A 21,096-nucleotide genomic window follows, 5' to 3' on the forward strand; every position below is an offset into this window, starting at 1 on the left:
TGTAAAGTAAGACTGAGATGAGCCAGATTCATATCATGACTCAGTTGTGAAACCATTGTGTGGACTCCCTCACAGCCTAGCCTTCCTCACAGGGTTTTTGAGAGGATAAAGGAAGGTGGGATCTTGTAAGCCGCTTTGAGCTCTTTGGAGAAAGGGTAACACACACACACACACACACACACACACACACAGAGGAATTTGATTTTTGGTTTGTAGAAACAGGCAGGTCTGAGACAAAGCACGTTGCCACTTGAGACTGAACATCAAATGGTTTGAATGCTGGGATAGAAGCTGTTTGAACTCCTCCACCCCCGCCCTGCTCAGCCATGAAGCTCACTGGGTGACTTTGGGTCAGTCACCATCTCTCATCCTGAAAGGGATGGTGGGATATCAATGTAAAAATTAAATTAAATACTTTTAAAAATTCAGTCGAGGGCTTAGTGCTCAGGGATGGCAAGCAGTGGCGTAGCGTGGGTTGTCAGCACCCGGGGGCAAGGCAAGTAATTTGTGCCCCCTAACCCGTGGATTTGCGCCCCGTAACCCTAACCCCCAGATGTTGCGCCCGGTGCGGCCGCCCCTCCTGCACCCCCCACGCTACGCCACTGATGGCAAGCGCTTTTCCAAAGGCCAACCCTCCTACACTGTACTGACTCACACCAGTGTGAAAAAGCTACGAATAGGATTCTTGCCTAATAGGCAGAAATTCAAGAGGTAAATTTGTGTTGTGTGAAAGTTGGCACTCTCCTTGATAAAGGATGGAAGAGGTCCGACCTAATGGCCTATAAACACAGATATGATTAAGGCATTGCCTCTTAGTTCATGGCATCAAATCAAGGGTTGTTTTTATTTTTTTACATGTATAAATGTGGCGTTTTTTTGTATGCCTTTGTATTTTTGTTTTTCTATGTTGTAACAAAATTCTTACCATGCTATTGTTTTTCTATGTTATTATGAGACTTTTATTTGAAATGCATCCCTGTTGTTGTTTTGTTATAAGTCGCTTGGAGCACCTTTTTGGTGGAAAAGAGGCATACAACCAAAATGAATGAATGAAGCCCCACCATCACTGTCTCTGGCTGCGTACCCACTGTTCATGTAAAGCACCTCCCCGAAACGAGGACTTCTGGGAGCTGTAGTTTACACCTCTCAGCTCTACAATTCCCAACACCCTTAAACTACAGTTCCTAGGATTCTTGCGGGGGGGTTGGAATGTGCTTTAAATGCATGGTGTGTATGCAGCGCGGCACCGTGCGAGGTAGGGAGAAGCTGCACCTGTTTGATTCCTGCCTGACATTGCAGCTGCCACGCCACGAAATACTGAAATCATTCGCTGCTAGCTAGCTGGCGCCACCTGCCGGCACGAATTAGGCACTCCCGGTCCTCCTCCGAAAAAGACTACAGTACTGTAAAGCGAACGAAGCTTCTTCTCCCAGGTTTCGGCAACCTTCGGCTTTTCTCGGACATGCTTAGGAGAACTCAGGAAAAGAAGGCGGGGCTGAAGACTCTCGTGTTTTCTTAATAACCCCACCCACAATCCACGACGAGGATTCGGGAGCTTCCGGAAATGCTCGCCTATTTCCATCTGCGCAAGCGCCAGAGAGAGTCGCAGTACAGCTGCTCCGCTGTGCGTGGCGGGTTTGAGCGAGCGAAGAAGCGGCGCCATCGCAGGTCTGCGGGTCTATCTAGGTCGGTCATGGCGTCCCCGTCGCGGAGGCTGCAGACCAAGCCGGTCATCACTTGCCTCAAGAGCATCTTGCTCATCTACAGCTTCGTGTTCTGGGTGAGCCCCTCGCGGGAGGAAAACCCCACCCCGAAGCCCACCCCGCTACTGGCCGCCCCACTGAACAATGGGTCCTTGCAGCTCACCCTTCTCTAACCCCATAGACAGCAATGGGGCACGCTGCTCGTCCTATCCTGGGGGGCAGCACTGCATCTTACACGCTCCCCCCTTCCTATTCCCATAGGTGGGTAAATGCTCTCCCTTCTGAGACACCCCCACATCACAACCTCAAACTCACCCGCCCACCCCTTCGCTGCTGACCCCACAGATGTCGCGCTTGCTGTTCTTGTGTATAGCATGATGTATCGTCTCCTGCTGGCCCTACAAAGAACAATGACCCCCCCCCCCCGGCACTCCAATCTCTCCCGTCCCATTCCCGGGCGGCGTAATTGCAAGTTTTGAAAACTTTGTAACGTTGCGTTTAAGGTTGTTCTAACCTGCCCTGGGATCTTAGGGTGAAGGGAGGGCAATAAATTTAAAGAATAGCGGTACTAATAAGGATGATGTAATCCTGTCCTGTGCATTGAGTATAATGGGAGCATAGAGTTTTCTCTATGCAAAGTCCATACATAGCAGTCTATCCATACATAGCTGCCTCCAGCCACATTTCCTCCACATTTTCCTCTTCCTAGAACAGTGTAGGACAGAAAATGCTTGGCTTGCACCTCTTTATCCCAAAGAGGACAGAGCCCTTATAGACGTATAAAGCATTTCGCTATAATTCTTTTTTAATATATCACCTCACTCTCTCTTACACCTTCCCCAGTTTCCCTTTGGAAATAACTACTGCTCTCTCCTCCTTCCCCTATGGTTCCCCTAACCTCATATGAGCAGCAACATACACCACTCCTTGATTTCTCCTAGAGACCCCCAAATGAAGGGTGGCTCTCCAGATACTGCTGTTCTCCAACTTCCACCATCTTTGACCATTGGCTTTGCTGGCTGGTGCTGATGGGATTTGGAGTCCAAGCATCACCTGCAGGACCACTGGTTAGTCACCTCTGTTGTAGAGATGATTGGGGCACAGTTCCAACCCTATAAAGGTTTTAAGGTATATTCGTGTAATTCTGCCCTTACCTCTGAACAATGACCTTCCCTATGGTTGATAACTGTACACCTGGCCCCCTCCCTTTCCTTTACGGTGCCTCTGAACCTGTAGGAAGAGAAATGAGACACACACCCCACTCTGCATCTCATAACTCCATAGAGAATGATGGGGCAGGGCCACTGTCCCCTATAGCTCCAGTCTCAGCTCATCCCACAGACTCTTTTCACCTGTAGGAAGAGACATACTCTTTGCAGCCTCCACTCTTGTTTCTAGTGATCCAATAAAGAACAATACGGAAAACCCATCTTAGAAAGGTTTGTCGCCCTAGGAATGTTCTCTCCTTCCAGGCCCACTGAGAAGAACTATGCAGAAGTCAACTCTGCATGGACTTAGTTGGGGTGGGTGGGGAGAATGGCACCCCCCCCCAGCTTGTTTCAGCAGTCTGAACCTCACATTGTAGGAAAGAGCCTCTATCTCTCATAACTCTTCAGTGATATAATAACAAATCCCAATTTTCCAGCTCCACTCCTGGCGGTGGTGGCAGCTTAGCAGTGTGAGCATTGCACCTGTGTCTGTGGCACAGATGGCATAATGTGTGCTGGTGCGCTGATGTGCCTTTCTGTGCTAGAAAACCCTGTGGCAATTGGTTCTCTCTTTCCCTTTGCTCATTTTTTTTTTTAAATTTGCCCTTTTTGCTTTGTTGGCTTTTTTTGGTTAGTAGCAAATAACATGTGGAATGCACTCTGTAATCCTGTCCTTTCCTTTCATCACTGCTGCTTCAGGCTTCTGAATCAGGTGAGTGTGGTTTTCTCAAGGAGCAGAGCCACTTTTCTGCTTGAGGCATGCAGGTTCTGTACCCTCTCTCTCTCTCTCTCCTCTCTCAAAAATAATTGCAGGTTTTTATTTTTGTGCAAAGGAATAAAAAGACACATTTAAGTAAATAATGCAGAAAAGATAAAACAAGGCCAATTCTCCATGGTTCTGGTACAATACTAGATAAGCTTCTGTTTTAACGAAAGTGAATTTTGCAAGCCCACATAGAGTTATAGAATTGTAGAGTTGGAAGGGACCCCAAGGGTCATCTAGTCCAACCCCCTGCAATGCAGGAATTGCATGGAAGGGGGAAAAACACCCACCCACTGTCTATAATGCAGTGGTCTGAGGACTTATAGCCCAGGCTATATTTGAACATCCTGCTTATAAAAGTCCATTTCGTGTATCTGGCTTATAACAATTTATATGCTTGAATTAAGATGTATTCTGAATGTGATCTGATGAGGGTTTTGGCTTTCATTTCCCCCCTTCTTTATTTCCTTTGTAAAACTTCTTATAAAAATAAGTTTCTAATTTTAACAGTTTGGGCTGCAAAGTTAATTACTGTTTTTCTTTTACTCCCGCACATCCTGTGGAGAAAACGATATAGAGGGCAAGGTTCACGTTGACGTAACAGGGATGGATCAAAATAAAAACCATGTTCAAACATCAATTCTGAGTGCAAATGAAATGGTCTTGCTGCGGAGGCCTGAGAAACAGTCCTCTGTTTGCCTCGCTGCTTCAAAAAACAGGCAGTGGGAGAAAACCTTATGACAGGGAAAACAAATTCCCTCAGGTTACATACCTTTGGAATCCAGTCTGTGTTTATACATTGCTATGGGAGCTTGAAAGACTTGAGCGGAACCAGCTTACACAGGTGTTTCTAGACTTGTAGCTTTGTTTTATTCTGAGACCACAGAGAGCTCAGTGGTAGCTCACCATATCCTTTTCACACAGAAAGTCTCAGGTTCAGTTGCCACCATCTCCAGTTTATTCAAATTATGTTTAAAATGTTTATTAGCTGCTCTTTATCCAAAGATTCCAAGGCTGCGTACAAAGATGTGAATAAAACTATCTGTAACAGCGTATAAATACTATATAAGAGCTAGCAAATAGACTTAAAAAATAAAGAGAAGGCAAAACCCCAACTAAAACATCACCTCAAATAAAGCGACAATCAATAAGCTCTTACAACTGGTGCTACGATAAAGGATTTGGTTCCAGGTGACTTGAAAGGCCTCTGCTGGAAAACCTATGCCAGTCATAGTATAGTTTTCCAAATAGGTGAAAAAACTCTGGCTCCCTTGGCCTGAAAGCGAGATGAGCGCTGCAACCCCATAGTCGCCTTTGACTGGACTTAACCATCCAGGGGTCCTTTACCCTTTTTTACCTAGTTTAGGGACGCAGGTGGCGCTGTGGTCCAAACCACTGAGCCTCTTGGGCTTGGCAATCGGAAGGTTGGAGGTTCGAATCCCTACAATGGAGTGAGCTCCTATTGCTCTTTCCCAGCTTCTGCCAACTTAGCAGTTCGAAAGCACACACGGCCAAGTAGATAAATAGGTACCACTGCAGTGGGAAGGTAAATGGCATTTCCATGCGCTCTGGTTTCTATCATGGTGTTTCCATTGCACCAGAAGCATCTTAGTCAAGCTAGCCACATGACCCGGAAAGCTGTCTGTGGACAAACACCGGCTCCCTTGGCCTGAAAGCAAGATGAGCGCTGCAACCCCATAGTCACCTTTGACTGGACTTAATGGTCCAGGGGTCCTTTACCTTTTTTTTTTTACCTAGTTTTCCAGATAGTCTGGCTTGGTAAAAGGTAAGAATGAGAAACCTGTGACCCTTCAGATGATGTTGGACTCAGCCATCAGCCCAAGCCAACATAACCAAGAGTCAGGGATTATGGGAGTTGTAGTCGAGAACATTCTGGACACATAAGGTTTTCTTTCTGGGTCTCTTCCTAGTGATGTTGCTTATTGCATGCCATCATCAAGTGTGGGGGGGGGCGGGGGACACCTGTGCCAGTCTTGTTCTGTGGAAAGTGGGATGGACGTTGACATGGAGATTGGCAAGGGCTGGGATTTGCCTAGTTAAGCTAATGTGAATTTAGTTGCTCATTTTTATGCTTAGATCACAGGAAGGGGCTGAGGGTGAGGTAAGGGTAGATTTCTTCCTAACTCTTCTGTGTCTGCTTATGGGGCAGAATGGGGATTCATTGAGGCCCCACCTGAACTCTGCATTTAAAGCAGTTTCATACCGCTGTAAACAAGTCATGGCTTCCCCCAAAGAATTCTTGGAAGTGTAATTTGTTAAGGACACAGAGGAAAGACCGTTATTCCCCTCACAGAGCTACAGATCCCAAAGTTTGCTGGGAACTGCTCAACCACTCTGGAAATTGTAGTTCTTTGAGGGGAATGGGAGATGCCCTAATTTTCAACACCCTTAACAAACAACAATTTGGGCGGAACCCATGCCGTTTAAAGTGGTACGGTATAGCACAGAAGGGATCTTTGCATGAATCCTGGTATTGCTGATCATTAGGATGAATTAGCACATTGCAAAGGTGTGGACCTTTGTTTCATGCAGTGCCAGTTCTTCGTTAACTGGCTGTTAAAAAGTAAAATGCGTCTACAGAAACCTTTTACAAGTGGCTCATTGTGGCTAATGGAGTTGTCCTTCCCTCCCCCCACCCTCTCCTCCTAGTTCTCTGGCATCGTCCTTCTGGCAGTCGGCATCTGGGGGAAGGTAGGCCTGGAGGTGTATTTCTCCCTGTTAAATGAGAAGGCTACGAACGTCCCCTATGTCCTCATTGGCACCGGCACAGTTGTCATCCTCCTAGGCACCTTTGGTTGTTTCGCGACATGTCGGGGAAGCACATGGATGCTGAAATTGGTAAGTATTAGGGGGCACAAGGTTGCAGCACCTGCCTTGAAACTCACAGGATTCCTCCAACTGTGGCATGTGGTGATAACTGCTATACCTCCCCATTCATCCATTTGAATTTTTTTAATGGTGTTTGCATGCTGTGGCTGTTTTCTGTCCACTATTGGAGGCCCCATGCCTCTGAATACCAGTTTCTGGTAGGGAAGAGCGCTGTTATGCTCAGGACCCAGCAGATATATCTGTTGACATTCTACAGATAGTAGTCAGCAGAATGAAAACAATCCTCTTATTTTATTTTGGTCACATATACAAACATAAATTCCTCAGTCCTCCAGTGCAGATGCTATTTGAAAACTTAATATGCAATTACATTGCTTTCAAAAGGGCATGCGAGATCTTGGCTGGTAATGGTCCTTCTTATTGAGATGCTGTTGCTGTCAAGAACAGGTGTTCCAAAATATTTCCATGTCTTACTGGGAATTTTTGTCCAAATGCCTATCGCCTTTCTGTTTTCTACCCAAGTCACCATCTCTGGACCTGAATGGGCCTTCCCTAGTGGTAGTTCCCCATTTGTGAAATGCTCTCTTCAGGGACGCATCACTGTCTGTTTTAACATTCCTATTTACCAGGGCATATTTTTTAAACTGGGAAGGTAGTTATGTTAACAGCCTCATTGTTTTGATCCTTTAAATGGGGTGGGTAGGACTTGTACTTTTAAAACATACTCTCTGATGAGTGTTTTCATTGACTGCTGTTTTTAATCTGATTTTAATGTCTTTGCCATTTTATTTTTTACTGGGTAAGTCGCTCTGAGGCACTTGAGTGCAGAAACACAATGAATAAATTAAATAAATCTCGATGGCAGAGCACATTTTGAAAACATCATCTAGTGTTGCTTTGCCCAGCCACTAGAGACTGGCAGTTCCAAATTGCCTTTCTTGGGTTTATCAGTATTCCAGCAGCTTCAGCTACCATAACGTATACCACCTCATGCAATTTTTGTTTTTACTGAGGGTAATCCAGCTGCTGTCTTTATCTAGATAACTAAACAGAGGAGAAGTTTAACACAAACTCTTGACTTGTGCTGCAGCCTTCCACCCAAATACGGAGTTACAGAACTCTCCTTGCTCAATTTTTGCCATGTACCGGTGGTGCATTCTGTGTAGATTCTCTGTGTAAATCATATGGCAGTAGCAGGGTTGTAACTTTGCTGGTCTTGATCCTTCCTTTCTGTCCACAGTATGCCATGTTCTTAACTCTCATCTTCCTTGTTGTGCTTGTTGCTGCCATTGTGGGCTTCGTCTTCCGGCATGAGGTGAGTTGGTGTTGCTTTGTTTTGTTTTTTCCTTATCAGTAGGATTGGTCAATACGGAATTGCTCTTTCCCCCTTCTTGCTTCATGCCGGTGACCATAACTTGCTTTAACTGAAAACAGGGTCTGTGCCATTGAGGTCAGTGTAACCCCCTAGACCAGCCTTCCTCAGCCTTGTGCCCTCTAGACAGTGGAGGCTGGTTCATTGGGTTAACCGGGGCACTGCGCTACTGATGCTCCCTCTGGCCTCAGCTTCCCCCACCTTCCTGCCTTCTTACTTACAGCCAGTCCAGGGGATGGGGGATGACACAGCCTGGGGCAGCTTCCTTGTCTTTAGTCTTAGTGTGGTCCTTGTAGAACTCGGGAGAGGAATGGGGTCAAGAATAGAATTGGTTGACTCGGCTGTTGTAGGCTCTGGCTCCAAGTCCTGTTGGGCTTCCTGCAAGATGAAGGAATCTCATGGCAGAATCTGAGACCAGGGAAGAGAGACAGCGGAAGAAGATTTAAGGACTATCTTAGGAAATATTGCAAAATTAATGAATGCTAGAATGATGTTGGTTTAGAAATTAAGTGGTTTTCAGCTGTAATGATTAAGTAAAAAGAAAAAGAAAGGATAAAAAAGAATTAAATGGAAATTAAGGGAGAGAATTTGTTGAATTAATAATGAAATTGGAATACAGAAAGGGGAGGCATGAGGAGGTCGGGGAAGTAAGTTATAAGAAAATAAGGGAACGAAACCCTATTTGTTTTTAAATTGTTTTTAGTTTGTATTTTGTCTTTTTTATATATGTTATTTTTCTGTGTTTGTGTTTTGTTTTTGCTATTGTTCTTTTTTCTTTGTTTTTGTATAATTTTTTTTAAAAAAAACTTCAATAAATATCTTTTAAAAAAACCCAACAAGATGAAGGAGTCTCAGATTGCCTGGGAAGGAACCTGGGGAAGAGGAGACTTAGGGAGCTATGGGAAGGCAGGGACTTCAGTCCTTTCAGCTGTGTCCTTGGGGCAAGATGTACTAGGAAGAGACTGTGCGCTCACTAGCCCTGGCCTCTTGAGGTGTTTTGCTTCTTTGAATAAAGATAGTTAACTTTCTGACATCGTGTGAGTTATTGCTGGCTTGCTCCTGCAAAATGCTTTTCATCCCTATCCACTGGCCATATTGCCTGGGGCCATATTGCCATCCAAAACACCTGGAGGGCACTAGGTTGGGGAAAGATGCTCTGCGTACCTAAGGAATGACATTTGTAGAAATGTTCCAAGTACGAACAACATTCAGCCATGGAGCAAGGAGTCTATTTTAACTGAATTACATAGCAGAAGGTGCTTCTTTTTTAAAACAACAACAACAACAGAAACAAAACCTGACTAACAAGGACTACTTTGGAGTTCTTTGAGTAAGGCTTTTCGTATGAAAATGGATATGTAGGTGCTGAACCCGAAATGTCACAACACAGGTGAACCTCTGGCTCTTCAGCAAGAGGTTGCTGAACCAATGGCCATGGCTGAGGGGTGTTGTAGCTCAGCAACATCTGGAGGGCCAAAGATTTGTCACATCTGCCATAGTGCAAGTTTTGGAGGAGTGCCATCTCAGAACAGACACCTCTCCTCTCTAGTGAAGTGTGGAATGGTGGGTAAGAGTATTGGACTGCAACCTGGGAGACTAGGGTTAAAATTGCCACTCAGCCAGGGTTGTCATGAGGGTAAAATGGGGAAAGGATGAAACTATATGTGCCACCTTGAGCTCCTTGGAGGAAAAGTGGGATATAGATATATAATTATAAGTGTAAGAGGAACTGCCTCTTCTTAGGGGTCTCCAACCACTGCACATGAATGGAGTGTGCTTTTTTCACTTAAAACTTGATTTATTCCTGTGCAAAATGAACACCAGATTGACTAATATTTCCTTAATTAGGTCATGGCCTCTCTCTCTCTGCAAGCAATGATCATTTATCATTTTCTCCTCAGATTAAAGACAGCTTTAAGAATAACTTTGAAGCTGCCATGAAGTCCTACGATGGGACCAAAGATGAACGCAGCAAAGCGGTTGATACCATTCAGAGCACAGTGAGCATTCACCTCCCTTTTTTCAACTGGCCTAAATCTGGCATATTATGCATGCTCTTCTCTTTGTGGAGGTGCCAGCAGTTAAAAAGGAGCCTGTACTACAAAGTGGGGTGCAGAGGAAGAAAGAGAACAAAAATGCCTGTCGCAGAGACCCCTGTGGTATCTTCCTTTGCCTGATGGCCCCCCTCATGCTTGCAAGAGGTATCCCATGTCCTAAACACAGTTGGAGGTGGAGCTGTTGCTGTTTCTGCCTCAGCAGGCGTTCTGTGCGAAAGGCAAATCTTCAGCTTACAAAGCCCAAACCCTAGGCAGCAGTAGTGACATCATGTCTCGGGTACAGTCTGCCCCCCTTTGGTTCTCCTCTTTGCTGCCGTGCTTGAAGAAGTCATCCCTACTCTCCGCCAGGGCTGAGGAACCTTCTTTTTTCTTTTTTTACATTGAGGACCACACTCCCTAGGACAAAGAATGGGAACTTGCATCCCTCCACATGTTGTAGGGCTCTAGATTCCCATCAACCCCAGGGCTAACAGCATGGCTAGGAGTCAGGGATGATGGGAGCTGGAGTCCAGCAACATCTGGAAGGGTCACAGTTTCTGCTTCCCTGTCCTGGCAGGTGCAATTTCTTGAGGGATGGAGTCAGAAGTGAAGGGGACCAGAGCCAAAGAGAATGGAGCTACATTTTCTTTCTTTCTTGGCTTCCATGCTGCATAGGAAGGAAAATATATCTTCCTCCCTTTCATGCACAGGATTGCAGTAGGCTGTGGGTCTGGAGCTGCACAGTGGGATCAGGACCAAAGACAGATAGTTTATCCATTTCTACCAGGGATGGAAACCTCCAGATATTGCTTGTTTCCAGCTCTCATCATCCCTGATGGTTGGTTGTGGTGGCAGGGGCTGATGGGAGATGGAGTCCACAACATCTGGAGAGTTACAGGTCCCTCTGTCCTGAAGCTATACATTTTATTTCTTCCCGCGAAGAAATTCAGGTCAGCATGGGGTGTTAGTGAAAGACAGCAGAGCAGAAAAGAGTTAGACTGCTGAAAGATGCAGAATTCCAACCAGACTGGATTTTTGTAAAAAATTGTTATTATTTTATTTGTAGAAGTTCAATACAGTTTAGCATAATGCAAATCTAAGCCATTTATGCTAAAACAATAAAAATGCAACTATATTCAGTAATCTTTTCTAAAAACAAGGTTTAAAAAAGCCCACAAGTGTCAGACTATATAAAATTTGAAGAGTCCAAAAGGGCTCAAGGACAAAACAAATTTTTAAGAGGCATTAAAATTTGAGGGAATGCATTTCAAAGTGGAACCACCAGCTGGGAGGGTCTCCTGGGAAGATTTTAAAGATCAGCTTGGCCTGTCTAGGGGAGGTGGTCTGCTAAAGTTGCCCTCTGGCAAATCATTTGTTTGGTGGGTGAACATGTGGAGATCATCAGAAGCAATCACGTGTGTGTGTAGCTGTGCAGATTGGGGTGAAAGGGTATTTTGGTTTTATTTCAGAGGAATGCGGGACTGGAGTATGCTAGCCAAATGGTGTCATTCATTATATGTGGCCTCCTGTGGGTGGGATGTCTTGGACCTGGTTTTTAAAAAAATAATAAATATGGGTGTTTTTTTTTTAGCTTTTAAATTTATGTTGGCTTTAATGTATGTTTGTAATAGGCTTTGAGTTACTTTTTGTTATACTCCCCCCCATAAATAATAATAATTATCTGCCATCCCTCTTGTCCTATACAGTTGCACTGCTGCGGTGTCTCGGACTACACCGACTGGAATCGAACTGCCTATTATAAACAGAAAGGGATTCCTATGAGCTGCTGCAAGTCTCTGGGGAATTGCACGATAGACGATTTGAAGAATCCAGCAATAGCAAAGGGGAAGGTGTATGAGCATGTAAGCCAACACAAAGCTGTCCCCTTCCGTGTGGCTTGGAAGAAGGGGCTTACATGGAGGCGCAGGTTACAGCAACAGCCAAGGCGACATTTTTCCACCTTCGCAGTTGGTCCCTTACCTTTCCCGCCCCGACCTGGCCACAGTGATCCATGCGACGGTCACTTCCAGGCTTGACTACTGTAATTCGCTCTACGTGGGGCTGCCCTTGAAGCTGTCCCAGAAACTCCAGCGGGTGCAGAATGCTGCAGCGAGGCTCCTCACGGGGTCTCTGCCATGGGAGCATATTCACCCAGTGCTTTTCCAGCTGCACTGGCTCCCGGTGGAGTACAGGGTCAGATTTAAGGTGCTGGTTTTGACCTTTAAAGCCCTTCACGGCCTAGGACCCTCGTACCTCCGGGACCGCCTCTCCTGGTATGCCCCACAGAGGACCTTAAGGTCCATAAATAGCAACACCCTTGAGGTCCCCGGCCCTAAGGAAGTTAGATTAGCCTCAGCCAGAGCCAGGGCCTTCTCAACACTAGCTCTGGCTTGGTGGAATGCTCTGTCTCATGAGACCAGGGCCCTGCGGGATCTGATTTCTTTCCGCAGGGCCTGCAAGACAGAGTTGTTCCCCCTGGCCTTTGGCTTAGAATCAGTTTGATTCCCTCCGCCCCTTTCTTTTTCCTTTTTCCTCCTGTGAAGAGGCTGCATCCTAATGTTTTAATGTAGTATTTTAATTTTTAAAAAATTGTATTTTAATCAACTTGTTTTTATTATTGGTTGTTAGCTGCCCTGAGCCTGGTCTTGGCTGGGGAGGGCGGGGTATAAATAAATTATCATTATTATTATTATTAACAGGCCAGGAGGAGCTGCTGTAATAACGAAGCTTTAGCCTCTGGCAAGAAAGAAGAACCCAGACTTCTCTAGAGATAGTGTAGGACTGCAGACAAGAAATAGGGAAATAATTGCCTGCGGACACGCATTTCTCTTTGTGGGGAAGAAATGAAACACACATGCTAATTATTGTGTTTAATTCCACATCCCTTAAGTAGAAACTGCGGACTTAACGTCTGTGACCTATGGGATGTGACAGCGAGAAGCAGGCCAGTGTGGTGCAGCAGCTGAGGTTATTTCAAGGCCATCAGAGCTGTTTTGAATCCCTTCCCCTACGATGTTCCACTGTTTGGTATGGCTGATAAAGGGATATAGTCTTCCTGCCGTAAACAGGGAGCAATAGTTTGTTTTAAATTACACCGCAATAAAGGACCTGTATTGAGGTCAAAAACATTAATATTGACACAGCCTCTGTCAGTTCAGTGGACATCCTGCTGTGAAGTCCTTTGCTAACTTAAGATGCTTGGATCCTTTGAGGGCTGTAAGTGCTTCCTGTTTTTCATGAGTAGGAGTTGCCTGGTAGCTTGAATAACCATGTTACCCCCCCCCCCTTCCCGTTTGTAGGGTTGTTTCAGGCTGGTGATACAGACAATGGACTCCAAAATGGGCATTGTAGCAGGGATCTCCTTTGGCGTTGCTTGCTTCCAGGTAAAGTTTTTGATAGTGGTTCAACTGACCCTCTTCTGCCCTAATAGACTTGAATTCGTTCTCGCCCCACCCTGCCGGGCCTTTTGATCCTTCTTATCATTATATAAAGCACACATACAGCACCCTTCAGAAGTGTGGAGTCAGATGGCAAATCTGGAGGCTGATAGTACCTTCCATTCCCCCCCCCCTCCCCCTTTCACATAACTCATACTGTTCGCTCCATGCCAGGAAACATACAAACATACTGCGTGTGGCCAGGTTGCCACTCATAGCATGGACATGTGGGTGGCATGCACCAGCCTGATCTTTCCAACATGCTGACAACATGAAAATAGCAGTGTTAAGTGGTGCCAAATCCTGCTGGGAGCTTGGATACTTAGGACTCAAAAACACCTGTCTAGAGCAGCTATAAGCAAGAGTTTAAGCAACCCAGGCATAGCACAGTCCAGCTTAAAACACTTCGCATGGCAGGAAATGAGCCACAGCTCTTCACTTATGTGAAGCAGTGGATCACAGAGATAAAATGCCTCTCGGAATTGTAGCCCAGTGAGGGGAATGGGCATCTCCTAACAAGTCTCAGCACCCTTAACAAACTACAGTCCCCAATAAGCCTCGTGAGCAGCTGATGTCAAACGCTGAGTGGTCTGCCATTCATGTGTTGATGTGGTCCAGCCCTGCTTAGCATCAGTGGTGCTGGATACTCTTCCTGTCTTCCTTTGCTAGGTACTAAGCTGGCACATCAGCAAAGAGTATTAGAAGACAAGTGCCCACGAAAAACTATGGGCACCATCTCTTACTGTGCTATCATGTTAGCCCAGCTATGTGACTCATTGCAACGTTTGTTCTCTCTGCTTTAGATGGGCTGAAAGTAATTTATGGGGAGCTTTTGCTCTTTGGGTGCAAAATGACTGCAAAATTATATCTGCAGGGCTGCCAGTCATGCCTACCCAGATGTCCACATGTTTTTAATGGATTTGGGTTTTGCCCATCAGGTTTCTTCTGCTGAAAGATTAAACTGCGGCAAACCTTGGGTTGATGCATCGCTTCTGCATAGTCAGAATGGCTCTGTTCCACTTCCCCTGTCAGAGGCATTATGTCCCTGAATATCAGTTGCTTGGAATCCCAGGTGGGCAGAGTGTTGTGCTCAGGTCCTGGTTGCAGGCTTTCCACACGCATCTGGTCAGCCTTTGTGAGAACAGGAAGATGGACTAGATGATGCAGCAGGTAGCAGTGTTTGCTCTTAGTCAGTGGTGTCCAAACTTTTTTCAAGGAGGGCCAGATTTGATGAAGTGAAGGGCCATGAGGGCCAACCAAAGATGTTAACCTTTTTTTAGGATTGAAGTTGAGGTTTTTTTTAGGATTTTACCCCAGGAAATAAACTGCCACAGGGGCCAGATTAAACCGACCAACAGGCCGGATTAGGCCCCCGAAACGGACTTTGGACATGCCTGCTCTTGGTGTTCAAATACTATAGTTTTTCCAAGGATCTTTCTCAATCCAAGACTCAATTGGACACTTCCTGTTTTCCTGTTCCTTTTCCATCGCCTTTGGCAACATTGCTAACAAGTCACAATACCATAAATGTGTGGCCTTTCCCCCTCTATAATGTTTCAGAAAAGGTTCTGCCTCGGGCACAGATATAGAAAATACAGTGTCTGTCTCTTCTGGTCTGACCGCTTTTGCACTGTCAGGAAATGAAGAGGTCACCTTGAGAGAAAGCTTCTCGGGTGCTCTGTTTCCATGCAAGTGGGTATACTTGGATCATCAGCGAAATACAATTTTAAGTTTTTTTAATAAAGTATTTGAGGAACTCTTCGATGAAATTAGCTCTTGTGCATCCTGCAATGTTAAGGGTATTTCGATTCAGATTGCAGCAGGCAGAGCCAGTCCGTATGAGGCGGTAGAATTTTCTACTTCAGCTAGGATGCTGTTTTTCAAAATGCTCCCCTAAGTTTTTAAAAAAAGTCTTTGTCCCCAATGTGACAGAGTACAACCTTCATCATGTGCCTCACCCAAGGGAGATATGGAGGAGGCCTGCGTGAGAAGTATTTTTTTCCCCAGTGGTAGCTCCTGTCTGTTGAATGCTGCCCCAGGAACACATGCCTGGCATCATCATAATCATCATCAGTTTTTACATGCTAGGCTAAGACATCTTTATTTATCCAGCATTTTGGTGCTTGTTTAGCCTCATGTGCCTTTCATAGTTTGGTTGAAGTGGGGGTAGGACTTGCTTTTCTTAGTGCATTATTGGACAAGCATTTTAGGAATTTTGTATTGTACATTTTTAATTTATTTTATCTGCCTGTACTTTCTGTTGTTGTTAAGCCACTTCAGGCTGGAGTCATCTAAATGGTTGCACTAGCGGGAGCCAGCACGGGTCCTGCTAGCATGCTGGGGCTTTCCTCCTTCTCCTCTCTCTTCAACCTCCCAAAATCAGCTCTGGGAGGTCGGGAGAACCCCAGAACCATGTGCGGGCGGAGAGGAGAGACCATTCCACCAAGCAAGCAGACAGGCTTGTCCTGATGGAGCAATCTCCTTAGCTTCGAATCCAACCTTTGGTATAAAAGCAACCAACAGATGCAATAAATCATAGCAGTAATAACGATGGTGTGCTGGTTTTTTAGAGCTAGGCAATATTTTTTTACACAGGAGAGTTTTCAAGAACATGACATGCCCCCTCTCAATCTTTTTTATGTGCCACTGTCATCAACTTCCAGGGGACTGGCTGATAGATGAAAATGGCATTTTTATCATTGGTAAACATCGCCTGTTCCCTCTTGTTTCATTTAATACCTTGTACTGTATCGCTATGCTGTACACTAGTAGCTTTAAACTGCTTAAGATTAGCAGTGTTGGCTGAAAAGCTGGATGTGAATCAGGGTGCAGGAAACTGCAGCCCTCTAGGTGTTGCAGGACTTCAGTTTTCATCGTCCCTGACATGCTATCTGGTGCTGATAAGAGATGCAATCCAATGAAATATACAGACCGCAAGTTCCTCACCTCCTATAAAGGAATAAATACCGGGATTTTACCCCCTTACCATGGCGCCAGGTGCAGAAGGGCTCTTAGCGTCTGGCTTCCACGCTCCTTGCAGCCATGAAAGTTCAATTACATAAACAGGCAAAGATAACCATATAATCTCCGTGAAATGCATGAAATGGTAGATTATGCATGGTGTCTGGGCTGACAAGTGAGGACACCAAGAATTCCTATTCATATTAAGATATTTTCCCTTATCTACACCAAAGGTTGAACGAAATAGGTTGTTGGGGACTTCTTTCATTTTTGAAAGCTCACCCCACTTTTAGCTTATACAAGCAGCTGCTGGTTCCATTCGATTTGGGCTTTCTCCACAGCAGCTGGCAGAGGGCTGGAGCTCTCGGCTGTGGAATGTCAAGCATTTAACTTGTCACTGTCCGGCTAACTCTGCCTCTTCCTTCTCTTTTCAGCTGGGGGGGATTGTCCTTGCCTGTTGCCTGTCCCGGTCCATCACAAATAATCAGTACGAGATGGTTTAACCAGCAAGCCTGCAGGCTTGCAACTCACTACAAGGTATGAGCCTCTTTGCTGTGATGCCGTCCTCGCTGCATCTTGCCTTATTTGCTGCCTGGCACTTTACTTGCAGTGCTGTGTGCATCTTGCGAGTTCATGTAGCTGTAGATTTTGACACAGTATTGCTTGCTCCCAAAAACCTTAGCTTCCATTTAATTTTTTTAAAGCAAGTTTCTAGTCCTTATGGGGGTGAAGCTAGGCTAGAAACTGCTTTTGTGATGCTTGGTGAAAACTAGGACCGAGAACTGGGAAGGTTTCAAAAGGTTTAAGGGCTCCAGGTTTCATAGGGTCTTTAGTGCTCTCCTAAATCAGCAGAAGAGAATATGTAGGTTAAGCAGTTCAGTAGCTGAACTTCCCACTGGATAGCCTAGGTAGTCCTTCTGCATATGAGCAGCCTTATGCAAAGTGAAACTACTGGTCCTGTGATCCCGGTGCAATGGGCTTCCTGTGCCACAGAGGGCCTTCTTTAGTGAAACGCATTTTTCAGACTCAGTACTGCACAGCTTCACTTCGCAACATAAATGCATCTTGCGCTTGTGATTTCTGCATTTGCCAAAGCCCCACAAATGCAATGCCCCTGTGTAAACCTGTGTGCAGCATCTCAAAAAGCATATTGTAGAGCTGGCAGAAGTGTTAAAAAAAGAGCAACCAAAATAAACAGGGGCTACAGCAACATTCCTATGAGGAAAGGTTACAAATTTTGGAACTTTTTAAACTTCAGAAAAAAGGGAGATGATACAGGTGCATAGAATTATGCATTGTGTATAGAGAAAGTGTGGGATGCGGGTAGCGCTGTGGGTTAAACCACAGAGCCTAGGACTTGCCGATCAGAAGGTCGGCGGTTCGAATCCCCGCAACAGGGTGAGCTCCCGTTGCTCAGTCCCAGCTCCTGCCAGCCTAGCAGTTTGAAAACATGTAAAGTGCAAGTAGATAAATAGGTACCGCTCCAGTGGGAAGATAAATGGCGTTTCCGTGCACTGCTCTTGTTCGCCAGAAGCGGCTTAGTCATGCTGGCCACATGACCCAGAAGCTGTACGCCGGCTCCCTCAGCCAATAAAGCGAGATGAGCACCGCAACCCCAGAGTCATCCGCGACTGGACCTAATGGTCAGGGGTCCCTTTACCTTTACTTTATAGAGAAAGTGGCTAGAGGATCTTTTCTCTCTCGCTCTCTTACAATACTAGAACATGGAGGGTATCCATTGATATCCACTGAATTATTCAGTGGAAGTGCTTATTTACACATTGCATGGTTATGGGATTCACCCCCATGAGAAGTGGTGCATTTTCAGGCAAATGCATGGAAGATAGGTCAGCTACTAGCCGCAGCAAGTCCCTGCGTGCCAGCCATTAGGGAACAACATCCAGAGAGGACCATTACTTCCCTGCCCTGGTCCTGTGACTCTTGGAAAGCATTTGGCTGACTCCTGTGGGAAACTGGAAGGTCTAAACAAACCTCTGGCCTGATGGGCCATATGCTCATGACTATGATGGATGCAGCTTAGAAACATAGGGTTGTATCCAATGTTGTACTCAGAGTGGACCCATTAAGATGCATGAACATGGCACATTTAGGTCCATTAATTTCAGTTGGCTCTACTCTGAGTAGAACGTAGCTGGATGCAACCCATGACAATATAGGAAGGTGCCTTATCACACAGTTGGCCTATCTAGCTCAGTAGTCTGCACTGGTTGGCAGCTGCTCTTCAGGATTTAGGACAGGAGTCTCTCCCAGCCCTACCTAGAGATGTTGGGGATTTGAACCTGAGACCTTCTGCATGAAGATACTCTACTAATGAGCTATGACCCACCCCCCAGTTGGAACAAGACTGTACCATGTTGCTGTTGTTTTTACTGCAAAAGACTAACTCTGGAATCTCAACCCTGCAAGTTCTAATCTGTCCCCCCCCCCTTTTTTCCATTCTTTGCTTTCAGAATTTTGGGACACTTTATAGTAAGTTATACATAGTTTTGGGAACCCACTCCTTGGCAGGCTCAAGCTACTGAAATCCTGTTTGATCAGACTGCTCTCGACCTGTTCATTGGAGAGGACCGGATGTCACAAGAGGTGTTACTCTGCTTTATGATGATGTTGTTTGTGCTATTCTGAAGGAGTGCTGTAAGGGACAATTTGTGTAGGGTAGATGGTTAACACAGCTCCTCTAGGCAGGGGTGCTGGCTGGCTGGCAGGCTGACTGCATGGCCCCAGCTGGGCTGTGCATTGTGGAATTTGTCTTCCTCTGTAGCTTGCAAATTCTTGAGCACACTAGCTTTAAGAAAGGGTGGGTTGGGGGAGAGGGTTTCTGGTAGAGCTGTCCATGGAGTTAAGAAAGCTTAGTTGCCTAGTCATCCACATTTAAAATTCTGTTCCTTCAAATATGCATTATTTTAAAACTCCTAGTGATGTAAGCGCGATAACTTAGAATTTCAGAAAGAAGCCCTTTCCTTCAGCTTGTTTCATTTCCCTACGGCAGAAACAACCAGAACCAAAGTAGCCTGAGAAAAAAACAATACTAACTTCCATTACTTCACAGCCCCTCCAGTTATGTCTTCCTAAATTTAAGGCTGGACTGCTGTCATGTGTTTAGGTAGGCTGCTCTTGCTGACAACTTAGAGGCTTCAGCCAGTGCAAAATGCTGAGACCCTGCTTTCTGAAGGAGGTTTTTCATGTGGAGCACACAATAACCAGTGCTTCAGTGCCTTTGCCAGCTCTTTGTTGGCTTCTGAGACCAGTAGAAGACGCTGGTTAAGAACACTAATTCCCTAATAACCTGAGCCCTGCTTACATCAGAGACTACCTCCCCTCCTCTCTTTAAGACTACCCCCACCTTACCTTTTAAGATCAACCAGCAATGTTCTCTTAAGTACACTGCATACTGTATCAGGTTGGCCGTGCCGGGCCCAGAGCTGCTCTTAGTGTTTGAATTCTATTCCTTTGATATTTGCCAAAGCCCCAGTCTGTGTGTCTTCTGGAAAGGCTGTGAAACGGTTGGTTGACCCTAATAAATATTTTATTGGAAGCGGTCTGAGTGCCCTCTCCAAGATCCTAGCTTTTGATGGTCAAGGTAGGGTATAAGGAGTGCATGGTTAGATACTCTTAAGATGGAAATAGGATGGGCTAGAAGTCCACTGGGTTCTTTGCCTCGCAGTCAGCCCATGGCTCTGCCATTTGGTTTTGGATGTCGTAGTGAAGCAAAGCAGCTGATGTAACACTAAGACCACATTTGCACAGCTCAGATGAATTGACTCTTAAGGCTGCACGCCTAAACTCCTTTACCATGGAGCAGTTCCCAGCGGGGCTAAACCTCTGAGGAGCCATAGCATAGGATTGCAGTGTAAAGATGCTTGAAGTCCTGCATTTTTCCTGGGAATCAAAAGTGAGGAGGTAGCCGAAGCATCTGTTGGAAAAAGGAGCACCTGGTCTTTCTTCAGTGGTTTTTCTTGGTTGCCAGGGAAGGAGCTCCTCTTCCCCTCTTCCAAGACTGCTTCTTGCCAACCATTCCTCCCCGAATATCTCCAAATGGTGTACCTCGTTTGCTCATGTGAACACGGCCAAAATAACTTATTCTGCTGAGTGCTAGTTCTCGGTAGGGTTTTTCACAACTGCTTTCTTTCTTTGGAAAGCAACCTCCTAGCTTTATAGGCACATAAAATGCCTTGGCAAAGGTAGCAGCCCTTGCTCGTTCGCTGCAGCTTCTTCTCTGCCTCATTCTCCCTTTCCCTGAAATTGGAGCCAGGAGCAGCAAAAAAGGGAATTGCGTGTGGGTGTGTGCCTGTTGAAATAAGCACAGTCTTTTCAGCCTACCTCCTCCTCCTACCCTGAATTATTCTTTCCCTGACTTGAGATTTTGATACAGCATTTTTTTAAATGTATTTTGTTAAAGCTTTGTAAAATTGGGCTAGAGTGATCTTTTATTTTGGTGTGTGTGTGTGCGTGGATGGACTGCGAGGCTCTGCAGGAGGATACCTTTAGCCTTCGCAGTCCCCACCCTGCTGGGTTCGGTATGATTTCCATCATCAGTATTACACGACACTTTGGACACATGTTGTTGTTTTTGTATTAAATGGGAAATCCTTCTTGTCTTGAAAGCAGAATAAACAATTGCATACTTCCATTCTGGTCTTCGTAGTTTTGTCTGGTGATTCTTGAGAAACAGTTTCCGCTTGGTAAATGCTTTGTTTCTCTGGTACTGACCAGCTGTGTGTGTGTGTGTGTGTGTGTGTGTGTGT

General features: G+C 45.5%; 2 protein-coding genes across 2 annotated transcripts in view; one reads left to right on the plus strand and one right to left on the minus strand.

Annotated features, from left to right (window-relative positions):
- SRPX2 (sushi repeat containing protein X-linked 2) overlaps positions 1-1,433 on the minus strand; it is a 35,388-nt gene extending 33,955 nt beyond the window's left edge. Inside the window, exon 1 of the mRNA XM_083722957.1 lies at positions 1,273-1,433. The gene's annotated coding sequence lies outside the window, so the exon portion shown is untranslated. The remainder of the gene's footprint in view (positions 1-1,272) is intronic.
- A 145-nt stretch (positions 1,434-1,578) lies between these two features.
- Positions 1,579-20,981, plus strand: TSPAN6 (tetraspanin 6). The gene is made up of 8 exons (XM_083723094.1): positions 1,579-1,780; positions 6,345-6,533; positions 7,765-7,839; positions 9,798-9,896; positions 11,639-11,794; positions 13,232-13,315; positions 16,765-16,867; positions 18,802-20,981. Exons 1-7 carry the CDS (start codon positions 1,694-1,696, stop codon positions 16,831-16,833), a joined length of 759 nt encoding a protein of 252 aa, XP_083579220.1. The 5' UTR covers positions 1,579-1,693; the 3' UTR covers positions 16,834-16,867; positions 18,802-20,981.
- Positions 20,982-21,096: the final 115 nt, after the last annotated feature.

The sequence above is a fragment of the Podarcis gaigeae genome (genome assembly GCF_964106915.1).
Source record: "Podarcis gaigeae genome assembly, chromosome: Z".
In the NCBI taxonomy this organism is placed as follows: Eukaryota; Metazoa; Chordata; class Lepidosauria; order Squamata; family Lacertidae; genus Podarcis; species Podarcis gaigeae.

Excerpts from the sequence above, each read along its gene's own strand:
- TSPAN6 (XM_083723094.1), top strand. The coding sequence starts at position 1,694 with ATGGCGTCCCCGTCGCGGAGGCTGCAGACCAAGCCGGTCATCACTTGC. Across the intron at positions 7,840-9,797 it reads GCTTCGTCTTCCGGCATGAG|ATTAAAGACAGCTTTAAGAA; the intron begins GTGAGTTGGTGT and ends TTTTCTCCTCAG. Across the intron at positions 13,316-16,764 it reads TTGGCGTTGCTTGCTTCCAG|CTGGGGGGGATTGTCCTTGC; the intron begins GTAAAGTTTTTG and ends TTCTCTTTTCAG.